At 36.1% G+C, this 22,440-nt stretch overlaps 1 protein-coding gene across 9 annotated transcripts; it reads right to left on the reverse strand.

Annotated features, from left to right (window-relative positions):
• Positions 1-1,907: 1,907 nt before the first annotated feature.
• HCF152 (Tetratricopeptide repeat (TPR)-like superfamily protein) lies at positions 1,908-20,790 on the reverse strand. 9 transcript variants are annotated; one of them, XR_015781557.1, is made up of 4 exons: positions 18,515-20,788; positions 17,955-18,034; positions 4,996-5,216; positions 1,908-2,184 (listed from the first exon to the last, which is right to left on the reverse strand). XR_015781557.1 is itself a non-coding variant. In XM_088096253.1 (2 exons), the coding sequence occupies exons 1-2, from the start codon at positions 20,712-20,714 to the stop codon at positions 18,007-18,009; spliced, it is 2,130 nt and encodes a 709-aa protein (XP_087952379.1). In that variant the 5' UTR covers positions 20,715-20,789; the 3' UTR covers positions 17,638-18,006. The 9 variants fall into 9 exon arrangements, 2 of the variants coding, with proteins under 2 accessions (XP_087952379.1, XP_087952377.1); XR_015781561.1 differs by lacking the exon at positions 4,996-5,216 and having other exon boundaries at positions 18,613-20,789; XR_015781558.1 differs by lacking the exon at positions 4,996-5,216.
• Between the last annotated feature and the right edge of the window lie 1,650 nt (positions 20,791-22,440).

Genomic DNA, 22,440 nt, shown 5'->3' on the forward strand with positions numbered 1-22,440 from the left:
TTACTGAGACTGACCAAATGGTCAGATAGAGGAGAAGACAGAGTAAGAACGGTTCATAGCAGAGACCGAACGATTCATAACAGAGATCAAACGGTGTGAAGGTGGTAGAATTAGGTGATGCACAAATTTATGATCACCAAAATATGATGTCACAAACTTGTTGAACAATCGGCAAGTATGACCGAATCGTTTCAAGTAATAAACTCGGTAAGACCAAGTATCGTTCTCCCAAAGGACTCACGACCTAGTTTAGTTATGTGATTCGTTGATTAGCTAAGACTTAAGAACAAAATAATTGGATTTACTATGCAAAAGACGAAAATAAACATGTATGCATGAGGTTTTGATCAATGGAAAAACAAAATACAAGCACTTTCAATGAAATATATGGATGAATATGTTGTTGGGGATCAATTTCATCTTATCCACTCTCATATATTTTAGGAATTCAACATTCAATTCATCATTGTTAATGCCACTCTCTAAATTACCTTGTCACATTTTTTTTCTGCATTCTGGTTGACTTTTCAGCATTCTGGTTGACTGGTTGACTGGTTGACTTTTTTGGTTGACTGGTTGATTTTTCTGGTTTCTGGTCTACTTTTCAGCACTCCAATCATTCGGTACTTCAATTCTTCTTTCGAATCATTCAATTAGCCTACAAAATAAAGGGAATCTTGCACAAAACCATTAAATTCACTTTCAACTCTCTTATTCACAAAACTAAAGCAAAAATATGAGTTCAAGCTAGTTTCTAAGTCTTAAAGGTTGCTTTTGGTATCAATTTTAAGTATAAAAATAACGGTTTTTCAACCGTTATCACAACCCCAAGCTTAAAACTTTGCTTGTCCTCAAGCAAATAAGATGTAACTCAATCTTCTGCCAATCTGTATAACGTTTCACTCATTCAAAAATCCTCTTTTCAAGATAAGTAAAAACTTCAATCAAACTTATGACCAAGATTTCAATCAAGATGTGCACATGCTTTAGTGTTCACAAAGTCACTTAATATCCAACAAATGCTATTTTTCATGAATGATCAATCAATTAAGCATGGATGTTCATGTGCTCATGGAATATTTCCTCACTAGGTAAAGTGTTTCACTCAACACAAGTGTATAAGAGGTAATCACTCATTCACTCCACTATCACAATGTCACATGAATTAACTTTGCCTTTCATTTAACCACAATCAAAAACATTCACAAGCATGCATCATCACAATGACTTTTCAATGGCTTATAACGTGGCTGGGCTAACAAGAAAATTGGTTTTTCTGAATCACAAAATCCTTGAGTTAAGAGAATCACATCAACACAATCATTCTTATTTTTCCCAACTTGCCTTTGCATTGAGCTTTGCTTTTTCTTTTCTTTTCTTTTCTTTCTCTTTTTCTTTTCTTATCATATTCTTAATTCTTAGCTCTTAGCTCAATGCTTTTCCCTTTTTCTTTTTCATAATTTCCCAATAACCCCAAACTTGAACATTTAACAATACCACATAATGATTTTCTACTTAACTCAAGGTAAAGTTTTTCAACAAGGGTTTTCAATTTATGTTCAAGGCTAAGGGTTCAAAGGATAGAACACAAAGTGTTCTCTTTTAGTGGGCTAACTTTATGAATTTGGCCAATAAAAAGGGTTCCAACAAATGGCCTTGATCATATGATGCAAAACAAGCAATTGATTCAATCATAGAAAACCTGGGCAAAATCATTCATGCTTTCAAAGTAACAACATTCAATCATACCAAAAACTCTGGAGCTCAAAACCTCACATATAAGCTCATTCACATTTGACATACACATCCTGCTGAATTTCACAATCACAATCATAATATCCTGCATTTGTTCACAAAGCTTGTGAATCACCTGTATAAGCATTTTATGTGCACATCATCTCAACATCAATCAATCAATAAGCATCATTCAACATTACTTATCACACAATCACAGTTAATAGCAAACCATCATAACAAACCAGATTTCCAATATAGTACATCAACCCTAATCTAAAACAAAAATAAATAAGTTCAGAAAACTTAAACCAACAAAAGCATAAGTTCATGATAGCATTCATCAGTAAATGCTATCTTAGCTCCCCATCAATCTGAGTTGTCCTTTGTATCCTCCTTCTTCTTGGATCTTATAGTCTTGATTCTTTTTGCCCGATGAGGAGGCCATCCCTGCATCAAACATAATTCACAAAACCAAAAGATACATTGTTAAGCATTAGTAAATCACAATGAAGAAATCAGCCCCTTCAATGATACTCTCTCCCAACCCCAAACTTAGATGGAAAACTAGTGAGAAAGTGAGTGGAAGTGAGATTTTCTCAAGAGGGAAGAGGGAAAAGATGTGGAGAACCTTGGAAAATGTATGTATGAGTGTGTGTGCAGAGAAGAGCCTGAAAATAAAAGCTTATGCGCAGCTTAGGGTATAAAAATACCCTAATGGGCTCGGGTCCCGCTAAGGGGAAACTAAAGCCCATTCTGCGAGAGTACCGCTCAGCGGTAAGTTGCCGCTCAGCGGCACTTTCGTGATGTGCTCTTCTCCTTCTTTGCTTATCCTACGTGCCTCCTAAACATGCCCCTCACTGGTTCCCTGCAATTCAATGCTCAGATTACTTATGCACAACCCTATTATGCAACTAAAATAAAACAAACAAAAACAATCAATCAACTGGGTTGCCTCCCAGGTATGGCTTGTTTAACGTCACGAGCCTGACCCAAAATCCACCAACACCCATCAGTAGGTGTTACAAACTTACCAACACCCATCAGTAGGTGCAAAATTTTCTCACCAACACCCATCAGTAGGTGTTACAAACTTAGTATCCTTCAGTAGATACTTAACCACCTAGCATCCTTTAGTAGATGCTATATCCAACAAAATATTTACAAAATAATGTCCACAAATTAAAAGTTACAAAACCAAAATAAATCAAAAGTTTTTAAATCACTGGGTTGCCTCCCAGCAAGCGCTCTTTTAACGTCACTAGCTTGACCCAATAAAGCTCATGTTCCATCTTCTTTTTCTTCTTTCTACTGAACTTCTTCAGAAATTTGATCAAACCAAGAACCTGTTGCAGTGTCTCAATCATAGGAACTTTAATCTCCAATTTTTTGAAGATTTCCATAAAGCACTTAAATTTTTTTTCCTTCCTATGATTCTTCTTTAGATGGGGATGGAATTTTTCATATGATTCCTTCTTCTTTCCTCACATCTTCTTTTTCTTACGCTTCCTCTCCCCAAATTTTCTCTTTTTCTTTTCTTTTATTTTTTTCTTCCCTTCTCTTTTTCTCCTCAACTTCTTTATTTTCACACACATTTTCTTTCTCTCTTCTCTCTCAACCACTTCTTTTTATTTTTCTTCATCTTTATCTTTCTCACTCAACTCTTCTTTTTCTTTTCTCTCTATCTTTTCCTCATCTCTCTCTATTTTTTCTTCAATAAAAGTCTTGTCACTTTCAGTGACAATGGCTTGACCTTCCTCCTTAAGGTTAACTTTAGTATTAACCTAAACATTCAATTTTTGACTAATGAAACGAAGGTGCATCTCCATCCTTTTACATGATTCTTCAATGCTTTTCTGAGTAGAGTCGGAATTTTTCAAAAATCGTTGAAGGGTGTCATCCAAATTTACTGATAGAGAGGGTCGTTGCTGCCATTGTTGTGGTGGCGGCCTATCAAATTCTTCGGTAGCTTGAGTGCTTTTGTGATGACAATTAGGTATCTGTATGTACTGTTGAACTGCCTCCTCCAACGAGGGTTTTTGCTGCCATTGTTGTGGTGGTCGATTCTTAAATTGTTTGACAGCTTGCCAAAATTGATCATTATCCATGCTTGAGTGAGATCCCACCAGTGGTTGAAATTACCTTAGTAGAATTGAGTGCCTATTAAATTTTTGTTCGAATTGCATCCTACAAACATTAGGCACAAAACTCTAGAAAATATTTGTTAGCACAAAAAGATGGAGAAGATAAAAAAATCAAAGGATATAATTGAAAAGATAAGAAGATAGGAAATAAAAACAAAAAAATAAAAAAAACAGAAAATAAAATAAAAACAGAAAATAAAATAAAATAAAAACCGAAAAATAAAAACATAAAATAAAAACAGAAATTCAAAATTCAAGTCAAAGATAATCAATAATCACACAAATTAATCAGTTAAACCACGAGTCCCCGGCAACGACGCCAAAAACTTGATGACAAATTTATGATCACCAAAATATGATGTCACAAACTTGTTGAACAATCGGCAAGTATGACCAAATCGTTTCAAGTAATAAACTCGGTAAGACCAAGTATCGTTCTCTCAAAGGACTCACGACCTAATTTAGTTATGTGATTCGTTGATTAGCTAAGACTTAAGAACAAAATAATTGGATTTACTATGCAAAAGACGAAAATAAACATGTATGCATGAGGTTTTGATCAATGGCAAAACAAAATACAAGCACTTTCAATGAAATATATGGATGAATATGTTGTTGGGGATCAATTTCATCTTATCCACTCTCATATATTTTAGGAATTCAACATTCAATTCATCATTGTTAATGCCACTCTCTAAATTACCTTGTCAAGAAGGCCTATCCCCAATTACGAGTTCATACAATTCCTAACATTCCTAATTATTAGTTCTTTTAGCACAGGAGCTTAACGACAACCAATATACTATTGGGAGTAATTCCCCGGATCTAGACTTCCCCGTACGTTTCCGTATCGACAAAATCAATAATCATGCATTGAATGAGTTAAACAAAGCAAACATTGAGCAAAGAGGAAAAACCCTAACTAATGATGAAAGAAAGCATAGTTCTTAGATTAAGATGCAAGCACAAATTCCATATATGAGAGCTTCAAAAGATTACATTGACTCCCCAACAAACATACAAGGTTTAGTTCACCATATTCATGGTGAACCTAGATGAACAATAATGAAAGAATAAAGGATAAAATCCTAGAAAGGTGAAGAGGTGATTTTGGCACCTGAAAACTGCCGCTCAGCGACAAATTTCCGCTCAGCGCCGCTCGGTCACATTTTTTTCTGCATTCTGGTTGACTTTTCAGCATTATGGTTGACTGGTTGACTTTTCTAGTTGACTGGTTGACTTTTTTGGTTGACTGGTTGACTTTTCTAGTTTCTGGTCTACTTTTCAGCCCTCCAATCATTCGGTACTTCAATTCTTCTTTCGAATCATTCAATTAGCCTACAAAATAAAGGGAATCTTGCACAAAACCATTAAATTCACTTTCAACTCTCTTATTCACAAAACTAAAGCAAAAATATGATTTCAAGATAGTTTCTAAGTCTTAAAGGTTGCTTTTGGTATCAATTTTAAGCATAAAAATAACGGTTTTTCAACCATTATCACTAGGCCGAACAATGTGAGCAAGAAAGACAACTGTCGAACAGTGTAACTGAGGACTGAACGGCAGCAGAAAAAAATAGGCAAACCGAACAGTTTGTGAGAGGAGAAGCTGCATGAAGTGGTAGAAGTCATGCGGAATGATCAACAGTGTAAGACTGATCGGTCAAAAGTGAAACCGAACGGTCATGCGTCATTTGAGTGTCGCAGCTACCGTTGAGTGCCAAAAGTGTCGCTGAGCGCCGACGACGTGGGCTCGGACCTGTTTTCTGTTATTTTTATAGGCTTGGCCCTGTTTTTTTGTTATTTTTATGTAGTATTTAAGGACTTGTACGTCATAGGGATTGTATCTTTTGATGGCTTGAGCACATAAACACAATTTTCACCCCTTGGGGGTAGATTTGGAGATGGTGATGGCTCTCCTCTTCTCTTTCTAGGGCTTTTCTATCTCTTTCATTCTTTGATTCTATTGTTCATCTAGTTTTTCCATGACGATGGAGAATTAAACCTTATTTGTTGTTGGAAAAGATGTAACCTCTTAAACTCTCATGTATTAAATTGATTCTTGATTATATATGTTTTACTTCATTAATTGTTAGGGTTTTTCCTCTACACTCTATGCATGCTTTGTTTAACTTATTCAATTGCATGATCATTGATTTTTTCGATATAGACACATACGGGGAAATCTAGATCTGGGGAAATTCCCCCAAAGCAGTATTGCCTAGACATAGGGATATGATGGTTGGTTGCCTTTAAGCTTTTGTGCGAATGTAATGCATGAATAATTGGTAGGGAGATAAGATATTGTGAACTAGTAATTAGGAGTATGCTTTCTTCACCGAGACATCAGATTTAAGGTAAATAAAAAAGTGGCATTAACATTAATGAAGAAGATGAATTCATATATGCATGAGAGTAAACTAGGTGAAATCTAAACCCCAACAACAATATCATCAACTTCATCGCTTCATTCTTGTGTGTAGCCTCAATTGATCAAATTGTATTCATGTTTATTTTATTGCATTTGCATTCAAAAACCCCACAATTTGTTCTTTAGAGTCTTAATTAGTTGAGTAATCACATAATTATTTAGTGTCGTGAGTCTCTTGAAAAATGATACTTGGTCTTACCATTTATTATTACTTGATAAGATTCGGTACAATTGTCGAGGTCTTAAAAAGTTTTTGACTCCGTTTTCGGGGATTAAAAATTTCTTTATCAAGTTTTTGGCGCTGTTACCGGAGACTCGTGGTATAATTATTCTATTTGTGTGATTTTTAACCGATTAGACTTTATCTTTACTTTTAATCTTTTTATTTCTTTATATTTTTCAATCTTTTCATCCTTTTATTTTTTATCTTTTTCTCTTTTTATCTTTTTATCTTTTTTTTTCATCCTTTTATCCTTTTATCTTTTTATCTTTTTATCTTTTTATTTTTTTTTATCTTTTTATCTTTTTATTTTCTCTTTATCTTCTTATCTTTTTATCATTTTCTCTTTTATCTTTTTTCTTTTTATCTTTTTCTCTTTTTCTCTTTTAATTTTTTAGTTTTTTTTATCTTTCTATTTTCTTCTTTTTATCGGTTTATGTTTTTATTTTTATTTTTATTTTTTATTTTTTCTTTTTTTTATATTTTTATCTTTTTATCTTTTGACCATTTTATTTTTTTCTTTCTATCTTTCTATCTTTCTATCTTTTTATCTTTCTATCTCTTCATTTTTATCTTTTTAATTTTTTATCTGTTTGTGCTAATTGGATGCTCTAGTATAGTGTTCTTTAGTGTTTCTAGGATAAAATTCGAAAATTTGTACTAGGAGCACAACATCATCAAGAGAAGAAGCACAATATCTACTAATGGATGTTAAGTGATTGAGTATCTACTGAAGGATACTATACTATCAGACACTTATTGATAAGTGTTGATGAAAAGTATTTGCATCTACTAATGGATGCTAGATGATTAAGAATCTACTAAAGGATACTATGTTATTAGACACTTACTGATGAGTATTGATGAAAATGATTTGCATCTACTAATGGATGTTAGTGGAAGAGTATCTACTGAAGGATGCTATGTTTGTATACACCTAATAATGGGTGTTGGTGATAAAGATATGCGTCTACTGAAGGATGCTGAAGGATTTTGGATTAGGCTCGTGACGTTAAACAAGCGCTACCTGGAAGGCACCCCAGTTTTCTAAACTTGTCTTTTTATTTTTGTGAACTTTAATTTGATTTTGTTTCTAGAATAGGTTATGATGTACTTGGCTTAAAATTTAATCTGTGATGCAATGGTTTGATGATGATGTTATGTTTGTGATGAGTGTTGCTTTATGATGCTAATTATATTGATTCATGTTGAGATGATGCATGGATGCTAATAACACAGGTAGTTGCTCATAATATTGTGAAACGGATGCACGATGAATTGTGATTGCGATTATGATACTAAGCAAGATGTTTATCTTAATGTTTGAACTTGAGTTAACCTCTGAGAGATTGAGCTCCAGAATTTTTGATTGATTGAATAATATTGCTTTGGAAGCATGATTAATTTTGCCTAATTTTCTTTGATTGAACCACTTGCTTACTTATTACAAATGATCAAGGCCATATTTTTCTTCTCCCTTAGAGCCAATGCTTATAGGTGAACCCAATAAGGATCAATGTTTTCTCTATCCTTTGCACCTTGAGCCTAAATTTGAAAAGTGGAAAAACCCTTTTTGAAATCCTTACCTTGAGTTAAGTAGAGTATGTTTTGTGGTAATGGAGAATGGTTCGAGTTTGGGGTGGTGAGAAACCGGAAAGAACTTTGTGAAATTCATTAAAAAGCATTGGGCAAAAGCAAAAAGCAAAGGAGAAGAAAAGAAAGAAAAGAAAAGGTTAAGCTTAATGCAATTAAAGTTTGGGAATGAGCTGAATATTGGTTTCTCACATAAAAGAAGAAAGAGAGCTGAGATTTTAATGAGAATAAATGAATTGTACACTCTCTTAACTCAAGGATTTTGTTGTCTAGAAAAACCAATTTTCTTCTTAACCCAGCCTCAATACAAGCCTTGAAAAGTCTTTGTGATGATAATTTGCTTGTGAGTGTGTTTGATATGTGATTAAATGAAATGCAAAGTTGATTCATGTGACATTGTGATGGTAGAGTGTAAGAGTGTCACCTCATTATACACCTTTGAGTTGAGTGAAACAGTTTTGAGTAATTGAGTGAAACACTTTTGAGTCCTTGAGTGAAACACTATCTTTGGTGAGGAATATTTCCATGCACTTTATGATAACATTCTTGCTTGGTTGTTGATTATTAATGAGATTTGCATCTGTTGTGTATGTCTTGATTATGTAAGCACCATAGTTGAAGCTTGATTGGCTAAAGCATCATTATATCTTGACTAATCTTTTTATGATGAACAAACATGAGGGATTTACTTGTCCTACAGGAAAATGCTTTTTGGTGTGCTAAACCATTGTAATATGATTATTTTGTTGAAGCCAAGTTACACTTTCCTTGAGGACAAGCAAAGTTTCAAGTTTGGGGTTTTTATAATAGTTGAAAAACCGTTATTTTTATACTTAATTTTGATATTAAAAACACCCTTTATGACTTAGAAACTAGCTTGAAATCATGCTTTTGTTTAAGTTTTGGAAATAAGAGAGTTGGATGAGTTTTATGCTTGGTTTTCCTTGTTTTGACAGGAATTAAGATGAATTGGATGAAAGAAGTTGAAGTAGCAAGGAGTTGGAACCCATAAAAGATAGAAACAGTACCAGATCGAACGGTAGGATGCGGGAGAATCCAAACCGAACGGTTAAGAACCCAGACCGAACGGTTACTAAGACTGACCAAACGGTCAGATAGAGGAGAAGACAGAGCAAGAACGGTTCATAACATAGACCGAACGGTGTGAAGGTGGTGGAACTAGGCCGAACAGTGTGCCCAAGAAAGACAATTGTTGAATGGTGTAACTGAGGACCGAACGGCTGCAGAGAAACACAGGCAAACCGAATAGTTTGTGAGAGGAGAAGCTGAATGAAGTGGTAAAAGTCATGCCGAATGATCAATAGTGTAAGACCGATCGGTCAAAAGTGAAACCGAACGGTCATGCGTCATTTGAGTGTTGCAGCTACTGTTGAGCGCCAAAAGTGTCGGTGAGCGCCGAGGATGTGGGCTTGGACCTGTTTTCTGTTCTTTTTATGGGCTTAGAACTGTTTTCTATTATTTTTATGTTCTATTTAAGGACTTGCACATCCTAGGGATTGTATCTTTTGATGGCTTGAGCACATAAACACATTTTTTACCCCTTGGGGGTAGATTTGGAGATCGTGATGGCTCTCCTCTTCTCTTTTTAGGGTTTTTGTATCTCTTCAATTCTTTGATTCCATTGTTCATCTAGTTTTTCCATGATGATGGAGAATTAAACCTTATTTGTTGTTGGGAAAGATGTAACCTCTTATACTCTCATGTATTGAATTGCTTCTTGATTATATATGTTTTACTTCATTAATTGTTAGGGTTTTTCATCTACACTCTATGCATGCTTTGTTTAACTCATTCAAATGCATGATCATTGATTTTTTCGATATGGACACATACGGGAAAATCTAGATCTGGGGAAATTCTCCCAAAAGCAGTATTTCCTAGACATAGGGATATGAGGGTTGGTTGCCTTTAAGCTTCTGTGCGAATGAAATCCATGAATAATTGCTAGGGAGATAAGACATTGTGAACTAGTAATTAGGAATAGGCTTTGTTCACCGAGACATCGAGTTTAAGGTAAATTAGAAAGTGGCATTAACATTACTGAAGAAGATGAATTCATATATGCATGAGAGTAAACTAGTTGAAATCTAAACCCCAGCAATAATATCATCAACTTCATCCATTCATTCTTGTGTTTAGCCTCAATTGATCAAATTGCATTGATGTTTATTTTATTGTATTTGTATTTAAAAACCCCACAATTTGTTCTTTAGAGGCTTGATTATTTGAGTAATCATATAACTGTTTAGTGTCGTGAGTCTTTTGAGAAACGATACTTGGTCTTTTACCATTTATTATTACTTGATACGATTCGGTACACTTGTCGGGGGCTTGACAAGTTTTTGACTCCGTTTTCAGGGATTAAAATTTTTTTCATCAGCAGGTGACACTGAGGGTCCTCTAATTTTCCTTCGGCACTATTAAGAAGTTGTGTTCTGAGTTGTTTTAATTTCAAGTACTGATGCTTGATGACATTTGTTGTTTTGTGAATTGTTTGGTGTAGGAATGGCTTCTTCATTAGAGAAATGGGTGAAAACCATGGGACACAAGAGGAAGGAGAAAGAACTCATTTACTCTAATAAATTTCTCACTGCTGCACATGAAAAATATTTCCCAATAGTGGATGGGAGAACACTGCTGATGGAGCGTAAGGTAGCAATCATACCATTTTTGGCTCCACAATTTAGAAGAGAGCTGGATAGAAGGAACTGGAAGAATGTCGCAGCTTACCCTACTCCTGCCAACATTGTTGTGGTTAAAGAATTTTATACAAATGCAAGGGCAATGGGTGGAGAGAAAGAGACGTACATGAGCTACGTAAGGGGTAAGAAAATATTCTTTGATGCTGACACAATGAACAGCTTTCTAGGCATAGACTAGGATGGAGAGAAGTGCCAATTTGCACTTTCTGTGGAGGAAGGAGTTTATTTTGACGAAGTGGAGCGGATTTTATGTGTCCCTGGTGGACACTTCCAGAGGAACAGGCAGGGGGCACCTATTCACCTCAAACGTTGCTATCTGACAGCCCTGGCCAAATATTGTATGGCTTTTACACATGCTAACATCCAACCCTGCTCCCACGTTTTTGACATTACTACCCACAAGGCCATTTTCCTCTTCTGTGTTCTAAGGGGATTAAACATCAACATGAGGCAAGTGATAACGGTTGATCAACCGTTATTTTTATACTTAATTTTAATATTAAAAACACCCTTTATGACTTAGAAACTAGCTTGAAATCATGTTTTTGTTTAAGTTTTGGAAATAAGAGAGTTGGATGGGTTTTATGCTTGATTTTCCTTGTTTTTACAGGAATTATGATGAATTGGATGAAAGAAGTTGAAGTAGCAAGGAGTTAGAACCCAGAAAAGACAAAAAATGTACCAGACCGAATGGTAGGATGCGGGAAAATCCAAACCGAACGGTTAAGAACCCAGACCGAACGATTACTGAGACTGAGTAAATGGTCAGATAGAGGAGAAGACAGAGACCGAACGGTTCATAATAGAGACCAAACGGTGTTAAGGTGGTGGAAGTAGGCCGAACGGTGTGAGCAAGAAAGACAACTGTCGAACGGTGTAACTGAGGACCGAACGGCTGTAGAAAAACATAGACAAACCGAACGGTTTGTGAGAGGAGAAGCTAACTGAAGTGGTAGAAGTCATGTCAAACGGTCAACAGTGTAAGACCGATCGGTAAAAAAGTGAAATCGAGTGGTCATGCGTCATTTGAGTGCCGCAGCTACCACTGAGCACCAAAAGTGCCGCTGAGGGCCGACGATGTGGGCTTGGACCTGTTTTCTGTTATTTTTATGGGCTTGGACCTGTTTTTTGTTATTTTTATGTTCTATTTAAGGACTTGCACGTCCTAGGGATGGTATCTTTTGATGGCTTGAGCACAGAAAAACAATTTTCACCCCTTGGGGTAGATTTGGAGATGGTGATGGCTCTCCTCTTCTCTTTCTAGGGCTTTTCTATCTCTTCCATTCTTTGATTCCATTTTTCATCTAGTTTTTCCCATGACGATGGAGAATTAAACCTTATTTGTTGTTGGGAAAGATGTAACATCTTAAACTCTCATGTATTGAATTGATTCTTGATTAAATATGCTTTACTTCATTAATTGTTAGGGTTTTCCCTCTACACTTTATGCATGCTTTGTTTAATTCATTCATTTGCATGATCAATGATTTTTTCGATATGGACACATACGGGGAAATCTAGATCTGGGAAAATTCTCCTGAAAGCAATATTACATAGACATAGGAATAGGAGGATCGATTGCTTTAAGCTTCTATGCAAATGTAATGCATGATTAATTGCTAGGGAGATATGACATTGTGAACTAGTAATTAGGATTAGGCTTTCTTCACCGAGACATCGGGTTTAAGGTAAATTAGAAAGTGGCATTAACATTAATGAAGAAGATGAATTCATATATGCATGAGAGTAAATTAGGTGAAATCTAAACCCAACAACAATGTCATCAACTTCATCCATTCATTCTTGTGTTTAGCCTCAATTGATCAAATTGCATTCATGTTTATTATATTGCATTTTCATTCAAAACCCCTAAAATTTGTTCTTTAGAGTCTTAATTAGCTGAGTAATCACATAACTGTTTAGTGTCGTGAGTCTCTTGGGAAACGATACTTGGTCTTACCATTTATTATTACTTGATACGATTTGGTACACTTGCCGAGGTCTTAACAAGTTTTTGACTCTGTTTCCAGGGATTAAAAATTTGTTTATCATCAAGTAATAGCTGATGAAATCCATAATTGTGCTTGCTCTACAAATTATCTGTGATCATTATCTGTGCGAGATTGCAGGAGTTAATGTGTCCACACCACCATTGGAGCGGCCTAGGAAGGAAATTAATGTCTCATACTACACTCAGTATTGTGCATTGGATGAGGCAGGATATCCAGTGCCACCGCCACAGCCTCCTAGAGCTCATAGGCAAGCACCACAGCCAGCCTAGGAGCCAGCTCATGAGGCGGCCCCATTTTAGATGCGGGACATGAACATGTCCTTAATGGAGGAGAGGATGAATGCTTTATATAGGGGCGAGCAGGAGCTGCTGAGGACATTGACGTTCGCCTTTCCTAAGCGATAGTTTATATCTCAGGAGGACTTTGCAGCTCGGGTGGCATGGCCTATGGCCCCATCACAGACAGATGATGGAGCTGAAGCAACTGAAGCTTCAGCTATGGAAGAGGAAGCTGAAGATGAAGAGGATTCTGATGATTATGATTGAGGATTGTAGATAGCATCTACTGATGGGTGCTTCTTTGTCTCTAGAACATGATGTCTTTTACTGTTTTTATTGATTGTTGAACTATGTTTTGCTTATGTTATGTGATGTACTTGGCTTAGAACTTTATCTGTGATGCAATGGTTTGATGATGATGATGATGTTTGTGATGAGTGTTGATTCATGATGTTGATTATATTCATTAATGTTAAGATGATGCATGATGTTGATATACAGGTGGTTGCTCACAATATTGTGAAACAGATGCATGATGATTTGTGATTACTAAGCAGGATGTTTATCTAAATGTTGGAACTTGAATTAGCCTGTGTGACGATTGAACTCCAGAGTTTTTTTGAATGATTGTTATTACTTTGAAAGCATGAATAACTTTGCCCAGGTTTCTATGATTGAATCACTTGTTTGCATGTGTCATATCAAGGCCATCTGTTGTTATCCATTTTTAGCCAATGCATGATTTTAGCCCAATAAAAGAGAACATAATGTGTTTTATCCTTTGAACCTTTATCTTAAACATGATATGAAAATCCTTTTTGAAAATCTTTACCTTGAGTTATGTTGAGAATATTTGTGTGTTATTGATAAAGGTTCATGTTTGGGGTTGTTGAGAAATCTGAAAAAGGAAAATAAAGAGAATGAGCATTGAGCTAAGTGTTGAGCAAATGAAAAAGCAAAAGAAAAAGAAAAGAAAAGAAAAGAAAGAAAAGAAAAGAAAAGAAAGAAAAGCTCAATGCAAAGGAAAGTTGGGAATAAGTGAGAATGGTTTCTTAAAGAGAGAGATTGTGTTTAAAGGATGAAATTATGAATAACTCTCTTAACTCAAGGATTTTGTAATCTTGAAAAACCAATTTTGTTCTTAGCCCAGCCACATTACAAGCCATAGAAAAGCCCTTGTGATGATACTTGCTTGTGATTTTGATTGATTGTGGTTAAATGGAAGGCATAGTAGATTTATGTGACAATGTGATAGTAAAGTGAATGAGTCACCTCTATATACACCTGTTTGTTTGAGAGAAACACTTTTTCTTGGTGAGGACTAGTTCCATGTATGCATCTTTTCTTGGTTGATCATTCATGAGGATAGCATCTGTTGAATATTCTGTGATTAGGTGAGCACCACAATGAGCTTTAATTGAATCAAGGCATTTATTCATCTTGACTGATATTCTCTATAATAAGTTGATATGAGCAATTACTTGTCTTGAAAGAAAAGGTTTTGAAATGTGTTGAAACCATTTAAAGGATTGGTTGAAAGCTAAGTTACATTTTGTTTGCTTGAGGTCAAGCAAAGTTCTAAGTTTGGGGTTGTGATGACGGTTGAATTTACCTTTATTTGATACTTAATTTTCATACTATAAAACACCCTTTTTGACTTAGAAACTAGCTTGGAATCATAGTTTTGATGAATAAGAGAGTTGAAGATTAATTTAATGGTTTTGTTCTAGATTTCCTTGTTTTCAATAGGAATTGAGATGATTTGGAAGAAGATTTGAAGTAGTAAGGAGTTGGAACTCAGGAAGAGATGGAAAAGCAGCAGAAAGGAGGATCGCAGTAGCGCTGAGCGCCACTTTAGGGACCCTCAATGCCAGAGTACACTGTCTCACGCTTGGCTACCCTTTTCTGAAGCCCTCACTGTAGGATGCACCTGGCCCGTGCCTGGGCGTCCTTTTCAGGGGTGCTCAGCGCAACTTCATCGAGTCACACTACACCTGCTTGCCTTTTGAGATGACCCTAAGCGCTAGTTCTGACTCGCACACCGCTTGGGCGCCCTAAGTGGGGCGTTGAGCGCTAGTATTGTGGGCTTGAACCCATTTTCTGTTATTTTTATGTTCTATTTAAGGACTTGGACGTCCTAGGGTTCACATCTTTGGACGGAATAGGCCTAGAAACACACTCTTTGATCCCTCAGAGGCGGATTGGATGCGAAAGCTCTTATCTTCAATTTCTAGGGTTTTATCTTTCATTCTTTTTCCATTATTCATCTAGTTTCACCATGTTAATGGTGAACTAAACTCTATTTGTTGTTGGGGAATGATGTAACATTTGTAAACTCTCATGTATTGAATTTATTCTTGATTATATATGCTTCTTTCATTAATTGTTAGGGTAATAATTCTTCTTCGCATAATGTTTGCTTTGTTTAACTCATTCTTTAGCATGATGTATGATTTGCATGAGTACCGGAAGGTATCTCACAATTCATGATCTGGAGAATTATTCCCAAAAGCAGTATTGCTCAGGAATGGGGTATGAGTTCTGGTTGTCTTAAGCTTATGTTCTTCAGAACTAATTATTAGGAATGCTAGGAATCGTATGAACTAATAATTAAGAATAGGCTTTCTTCACCGAGGAATCGGGTTTTAAGTAGTAGAATTCGTATATATAAGACAGTGACATTGACATTAATGAAGAAGTAGAATTCATATATACATGAGAGTAAACTAGGTGAAATCTAACCCCAACAATATATTCATTCCATAATATCAAATTCGTTCATCTTTGCACTTTTATCCAATTGATCTAAACCCAAAAGAGTTTGTTTTCAAGTCTTATTTAATCAAGAAATCACATAACTGTTTAGGTCGTGAGTCTCTAGGGAACCGATACTTGGTCTTACCATATTTATTACTTGATATGATTCGGTACACTTGTCGAAGTCTTAACAACAAGCTAAAATGCATGCAGGCAACCCTAGTTGTTTGGGTGTAATTGGGTAGGCGCTGTATTCAAAATATGTAACACCCCTATTATGAACTTGACAAAGGGTAAACAAACATGTAATTGAGTGAAGAAGGCTATGTACACATAAAAAAAAACTCTTTAGGATGACCCGCTCTCCTATGGTAGACATAATCTATTGCACTTGTCTTCTCGAATGTCACTATGTCCTCGAACTCGACACCATATATGTTATCCAAACAGGAATTCAACATAGATGACCAACTAAACTTTAACATATACATCTTAACCTTTGGATCTACCCACTTATATCCGCCCCTAGGTAACCACTTAGACTCAGTTACCTCATCAATAAATTCCTCCCTCATCTTAATAAACACTTATTTGCTCCCAAGGGATAACACTCGTGAAGGACCGCATGAGGACTTACTAGTACTTGGCTTTGGGTTATCCCTAACATACATATCGAAACTATTTGATGATGATATACTTGATGTTATTCATAAATTAGACCACTAGTCACTCTTGAAATAGATATCGATACCAGAGAATGAAATGTTATAGATACTCAAATGGACTAAATGTTCCCACTATTTATAGTTTTTTTGTGTCTCTTCATCTCTTACCTCTTCAACCTCAACTATTACATCCTTTCAAATCTAATGGTCAAGGAGTCATGATTATTGGACTCTTCTAGGTTTGACACCCATTAATCAACCCTTTTCATCTACTATGCTTCTCAAGGCTAGGGTTATTATACTTATAAGGTTATGTAACCAAAGAAATACAAATTTTCTTTGCAAAACAAAATGAGGGTTGGGTACCAACATCAAGAGTAACAAGATGAGGGTTGAACATCGACATTCTCACAACTAAGACGATTATTGATACTTAACATTATAAAACTTTCTGCAAGTCTTTAACATATGACATGTTAAGCTTGCGATTTTAGTGTATTGTACATGTCAAAGGACCTGCTTAGGACATCATAGTATTGAACCTGCTTCTGGCAAAATACATGTCGGCTTAGTTAGCTTAATTGTTAGTTAAGATAATCTACAATTAAGAAGAAAAAATTAACCCAAGATTAATAGGTAATTAGGTCACATGATTCAAGTCCCTCTAAGAAAAGATTCACTAACAATACTATAGATAACATATTTTACGAGATACGTTAATTACGTTCATTAATTATCATATTTATTAGTTACTGACATAATTGGTTAACTTAAAAGTATTTTTTGTATACATAACTCCTATTCGACTTAGAGACGACGAAGGATGAGAACCTTGAAAGTTGAAGATTTAAAACATTTTGAATGTTTTTAGTGTCATGATATTCATTCGACTCTGCAAGAACTTATGTCATCAATTTTTGTAGGAATAGTATAGACTAATATCAATTGAAGTTCGTTAATCAGGAAGGTCCTTGAACTTTCTTTTCTAAATTCAGTTGAGCCAATAACTGCAGTCAATTTTGCTTGATGTGTGGACCTCGAGACTTGATATTCATTTTGTCATAGTCAAGATTCAAAACGGGCACTAACAATTATGTAGAATTAAAAACTTAGATGAACCCCATGCAAGAAAGTCAGTCATGCATGTTGTCTACAACTCAAGTTTGCAGAGGATGATGATTCCACTTACTGCTCCAACAAATAACTTATTCACAAAGAACAAGATAACAAAGAAACAGGCTAAAACATTTGTAAATTACTCACTCATCAAGAACTAGAAAAAAACACACAGAAATAGGTAGAAACATTTTTGTAAATCACTCATTCGCCAAGAACAAGATAAACAGAGAAATAGACAGGTATATTTGTAAATCAATAATGAATGTTACAAACATCACCTGTTCTTCAGGGAGATGGCAGTGGAGTCAACCGACTTTAAAATTTTGGAACTTATGCTGAGAATGAGTGGTGAGAAAACCTACATATTAAAAACCATGATACTATGTGAATGAGTTGGGAGAGAACCTTAAATGACAAAAAGGATTTGCGGCTACACAACCTAGATAGTTCCTGCAATACAGAAGTTATGGGCCAAGCATCATGACCTTTTTTCTGTGGCTTGACTAAATGACTGACTAGAACTATAAGACAAACTGAAAATATAACTTTGCATTCGATGATATTCTGTACAATTTTGAATAAATTAGCAAACAAACTTGACAAATATTAGCAAACTTTTTTGATAAATAATAACAAAGAATATTGATAAACATTAACACATATTTATCTTTAAATATAATATATATTTATCTAAGTTAATAACTTTTTAAAATTTTAAAATAAAAATTTAAATTAAAGAATGAATGAAGAGTCAAGTGTTAAAAATAATCATCTCCGTTCTTCACTGGAAAATCTGTTTTAGTGACAAAATTTACACAGTAGATTACAAAATAACCACCTTTTTTAAGTTACATTGATTTCTACACTGTAGATTTCTCCACGTTTTGACGTGTATGTAAGGGAAGCAACTAAACCGAATCGGAGGTGGTGCCATACCCTTCCATAGGTTCTAACCGCCACTCACTTCCATCATAATAGGAATTAGGCAAACCCAGCCAAAACTTAAACGCCTCAGCAGCTCTTTTCCTCTCAATTCTTCTGTCTTGTCTAGCCCTTGAAGCATGCTTACTAGTAAACATTCTTGAATGCATTTCCACATAGATTCTAGTAAACTTGGTCTTGTTGGGAGCTATCCCATTCTCCTCCATACAAGCCACGATTTCCAAAGCCTTCCTAAAGAAAGCAGCCCTCACACAGATATCAGCCAGAGTATCCAAAAGCCCTCCATCTGGCTTCAATGGAGGAACAGAAGAATCAGACTTCTCCCCTTCCTTTCTCATCTCACACCTCTCCTTCACTTCATTCCAAAGCAGAAGAGCCTCTCCGGGTTTCCTTGCCAGTGCAATTCCATTGGCTAAACTGCCATAAGTGCTGGAATCAGGGTGAACTCCACTCTCCTTCATCTTCTGAACCACTTTCTTCGCCTCTTCCACCAACCCCAACCTGCAATAACCTTCCACCAGCATGTTCCACGCGATCAAATCCACCTTCACCCGAGGGTCATTGTCCATCTCATTAAACACCTTGTGAGCGAGCTTCGGCTGACCCGAGTACGCAAACGCCTTCATCAAAGTAGTGTAACTAATCTTGGTGGGAGCTATTCCCCTTGCCCTCATCTCATTGAAGAAGGAAAGAGCCCCAGCACTGTCATCCACCAGTATACACCCATCGATGAGAATATTATAGGACACCACATCAGGCTGAATCCCTGCATCATCAACCATCTCCTTAAGCAATTCCTTTGCCTTATTAATCTGCAGCTGTTTGCAGTAACCCTTGAGGAGAATATTGTAAGTTATCAAGTTCGCCGGCACACCAATCCTTGTCATCTCAGCAAGAACCTCACGAGCACGGTCCATGGAACCTACCTTCACAAGAGCTGAAACCACAGTGGTGTAGGAAACGTGGTCAGGGTGACTACCCTTATCATCCTGTCGCCGCATAGCCTCAAGCATCCTCACCGTGTCACTCACACGCCCTGCATTCATATAACCCTTCATTAGAGTGGTGTAAGTCCTAGTGTTTGGAGCATACCCTTTAGGCAACAAGGGTGGCTCAGCTTCATGGCCACTCTGATCCACCAAATTTGGAAGCAATTTCTCAAAAACACAATCCTCATCCTCATCATTATTACTATTATCGTAATCACTTTCATTTCCACTCAAATACTCTAAATTACTACACTCCCTAAGCACCCGACAAATATCTCTCCTCTGTTCCCTCATTGCCTGAACCAACTTCTCCGCAGTTTCCAAATCACCAAACTCAACATAAGCAGAAACGAGGGACTGCAAAGAGGTCACACAAAAAGGAATCCCCAGCTGAAGAACCCTCTCCAAAACAAACAAAAGCAAGTCCTTTCTACCAATCTTGCAACACAGCTTCATCATAGTATTATAACTCAGCGCATCAGGCGCAACATCGAACTGTGGCATTTCATCGAACACCTGCAAGAACGCCTTCGCATCGCCGAGGTTCGCGCATGCGTTGAGCACGGCGTTGATAGCCGTCGTGTCAGGGCGCGACGCGGCAGCCATGTCTTTGTCTGGGAGCTTCCGGAGGCGGCGCGTGACGGAGCGGAAGAGCTTGAGGGCCTCGACGGGGCCGTCATCAGGGGCGGAGGAGAGGCGGGCAACGACGGCGGTCCAGGCCTTGACGTGAGGGAGGTAGCCGGAACGGATCATGGAGCGGAGCACGGAGGCGGCGTAGAGCGTGTGCCCGGCCTTGGTGGCGGCGACGGCGAGGAGGCCAAGGCAGTTGGCATCGAGGCGGTGGAGCTGGCGCTCATTGCGAAGGCGCGTGACGATAGACTGGGCGCGCGTGAGAGAGGAGAGAGTGTTCTGGTAAGATAGCTGACAGACCAAGCGACTGAGACAGGTGGGGTTGGGGAGGTGCGTGGAGTGGGCATAGGCGTGCCAGGCTTCTTCCGTTTTTCGGTCGCGTAAGAGCGAGAGAAGCTTCTGGTCGCGGGGTTCAGCGTTGGTGGTGGCGGCGCGTTGGAAAGGTGAAAGTGGGGATTGTAAAAGAACAGCGTTCATGACTGCGGCTCATCCATTTGGAATTGAGAGGATAAGAAAAGAGAGTAATAATAACAATAAAAACATGATAAATGGGTTTGCAGCAAACTACGTTTTGGGTGTTCCCTTCACATACGTGGATGGAAGGGATATTACTGGTTTTTTCTCTTCCCGCCATTCAATCCTTGGTTATTATAATTTTAGTTAAAAATTAAAGTCCCACGTAAAACTCAAATAAAAAAAAATCCAGTTCTTAATAGTAAGGGTAATTTAAAAAAAACTTAAGATATAAAGATAATAATTTAAGAAAAATTAAGAATAAATTAAAATATTTTATGAAAATGGATTGTTTGAATAAAGAATTTTCAAAAAAGATTGAAATTTTAAAATTGAATCGAATTATTTATAATCAAAAAGTTTGAAATTCATTTAAAAGAAACGTTTGAAATTTTCATATTTTAAAATTTATGTTTTTTTAAAGACCTAGAAAATGATATTTTAAAAATAATACATAGTAGTTTAAAATTAGTAAGATTTGATTATTCTAATATTAAAAACTTTTAATATAAATGGTTTGATGATAAACTAGTTTCATTATTTTAAAACATGTTATTTTTCTTTAAATCACTTGTTTATCTACTCTCTTTCTAAGGGTTCTGACACCTTGTTCATCGGTTTGAAAATGGAAGACCGTTTGTGTAATCCTCGCGGTGATATCTTCAACTTTATTCGATCAATTTCTCAAATAAAGTAATTTAGTTTTTTACTCTTTTCTCTAGTTTCATGTTTTGCAATGCATATGGGGTTTTGCTGTGTCATATGTATTGTTTGAGTTTTCTTTTAAGTTCTTTACTGATCAATGGTTCTAATGGTATATCCTGATCATACTTTTGTTGTCTATGGTTGCAGATAGAGCTCTTTGAGCTATAAGAGTAATATAGGGTTCTCTAGAATGATTTAGTCTTCTAAAAAGGGAAGATATTATAATTTTAGTTAAAAAATAAAGTCCCACTTTTATTTAAAACTCAAATTAAAAAAAATCCAGTTTTTAATAGTAAGGGTAATTTAAAAAAAAAAGTTAAGATATAAAGATAATAATTTAAGAAAAAATAAAAATAAATAAAAATATTTTATGAAAATGGATTGTTTGAGTAAAGAATTTTCAAAAAGATGGAAATTTTAAAATTAAATAGAATTATTTATAATTAAAATTTTTGAAATTCATTTAAAAGAAAAATTTGAAATTTTCATATTTTAAAATTTAGGTTTTTGTTAAAGACTTAGAAAATGATATTTTAAAAAGTTTTAATATAAATGGTTTGATCATAAACTAGTTTCATTATTTTAAAACACGTCATTTTTCTATGGATCACTTTAATGGACGAGCGGCTCCGAGAAGATGATCGTAGGCGCGACGCGAACGTGCTTAAGGTTCTCGAAGCTTCCTCTAGTAAGAAAAGACATAGCGGAAATTAAGAAGAACGCTAACAAGAGCTAGCTTGACGAAAACCAATAGAAACCCTATGAAAAGAAGGAATCCTCTTCTGGACCGATTGATCGATGAAAATCAAAGTTGAATCGGTGGAAAATGGATTTAATTGGTGAAACAAGGTTTTAATCGGTGGAAATCGAAGGAACGATGAAGATGATGTACTATGGCCGAAATGGCTAAAACGAGGAAGGATTGGAAGGAGAAAATGTAGCTCTATGAAGAAGATAACTTGATTTGGAGTATGGAGAAGCGAGA

The sequence above is a fragment of the Vigna umbellata genome, chromosome 8 (genome assembly GCF_029865625.1).
Source record: "Vigna umbellata cultivar VRB3 chromosome 8, Vumbellata_1.0, whole genome shotgun sequence".
NCBI classification, from domain to species: Eukaryota; Viridiplantae; Streptophyta; class Magnoliopsida; order Fabales; family Fabaceae; genus Vigna; species Vigna umbellata.

What these genes read in the sequence shown, in the direction of transcription:
- HCF152 (XM_088096251.1), bottom strand. Translation starts at nt 20,714, where the DNA reads ATGAACGCTGTTCTTTTACAATCCCCACTTTCACCTTTCCAACGCGCC. An exon ending in CGGTTAGAACCTATGGAAGG is followed by an intron (nt 18,127 to 18,612) that starts GTATGGCACCAC and finishes TCTGTATTGCAG; the next exon opens with GAACTATCTAGGTTGTGTAG.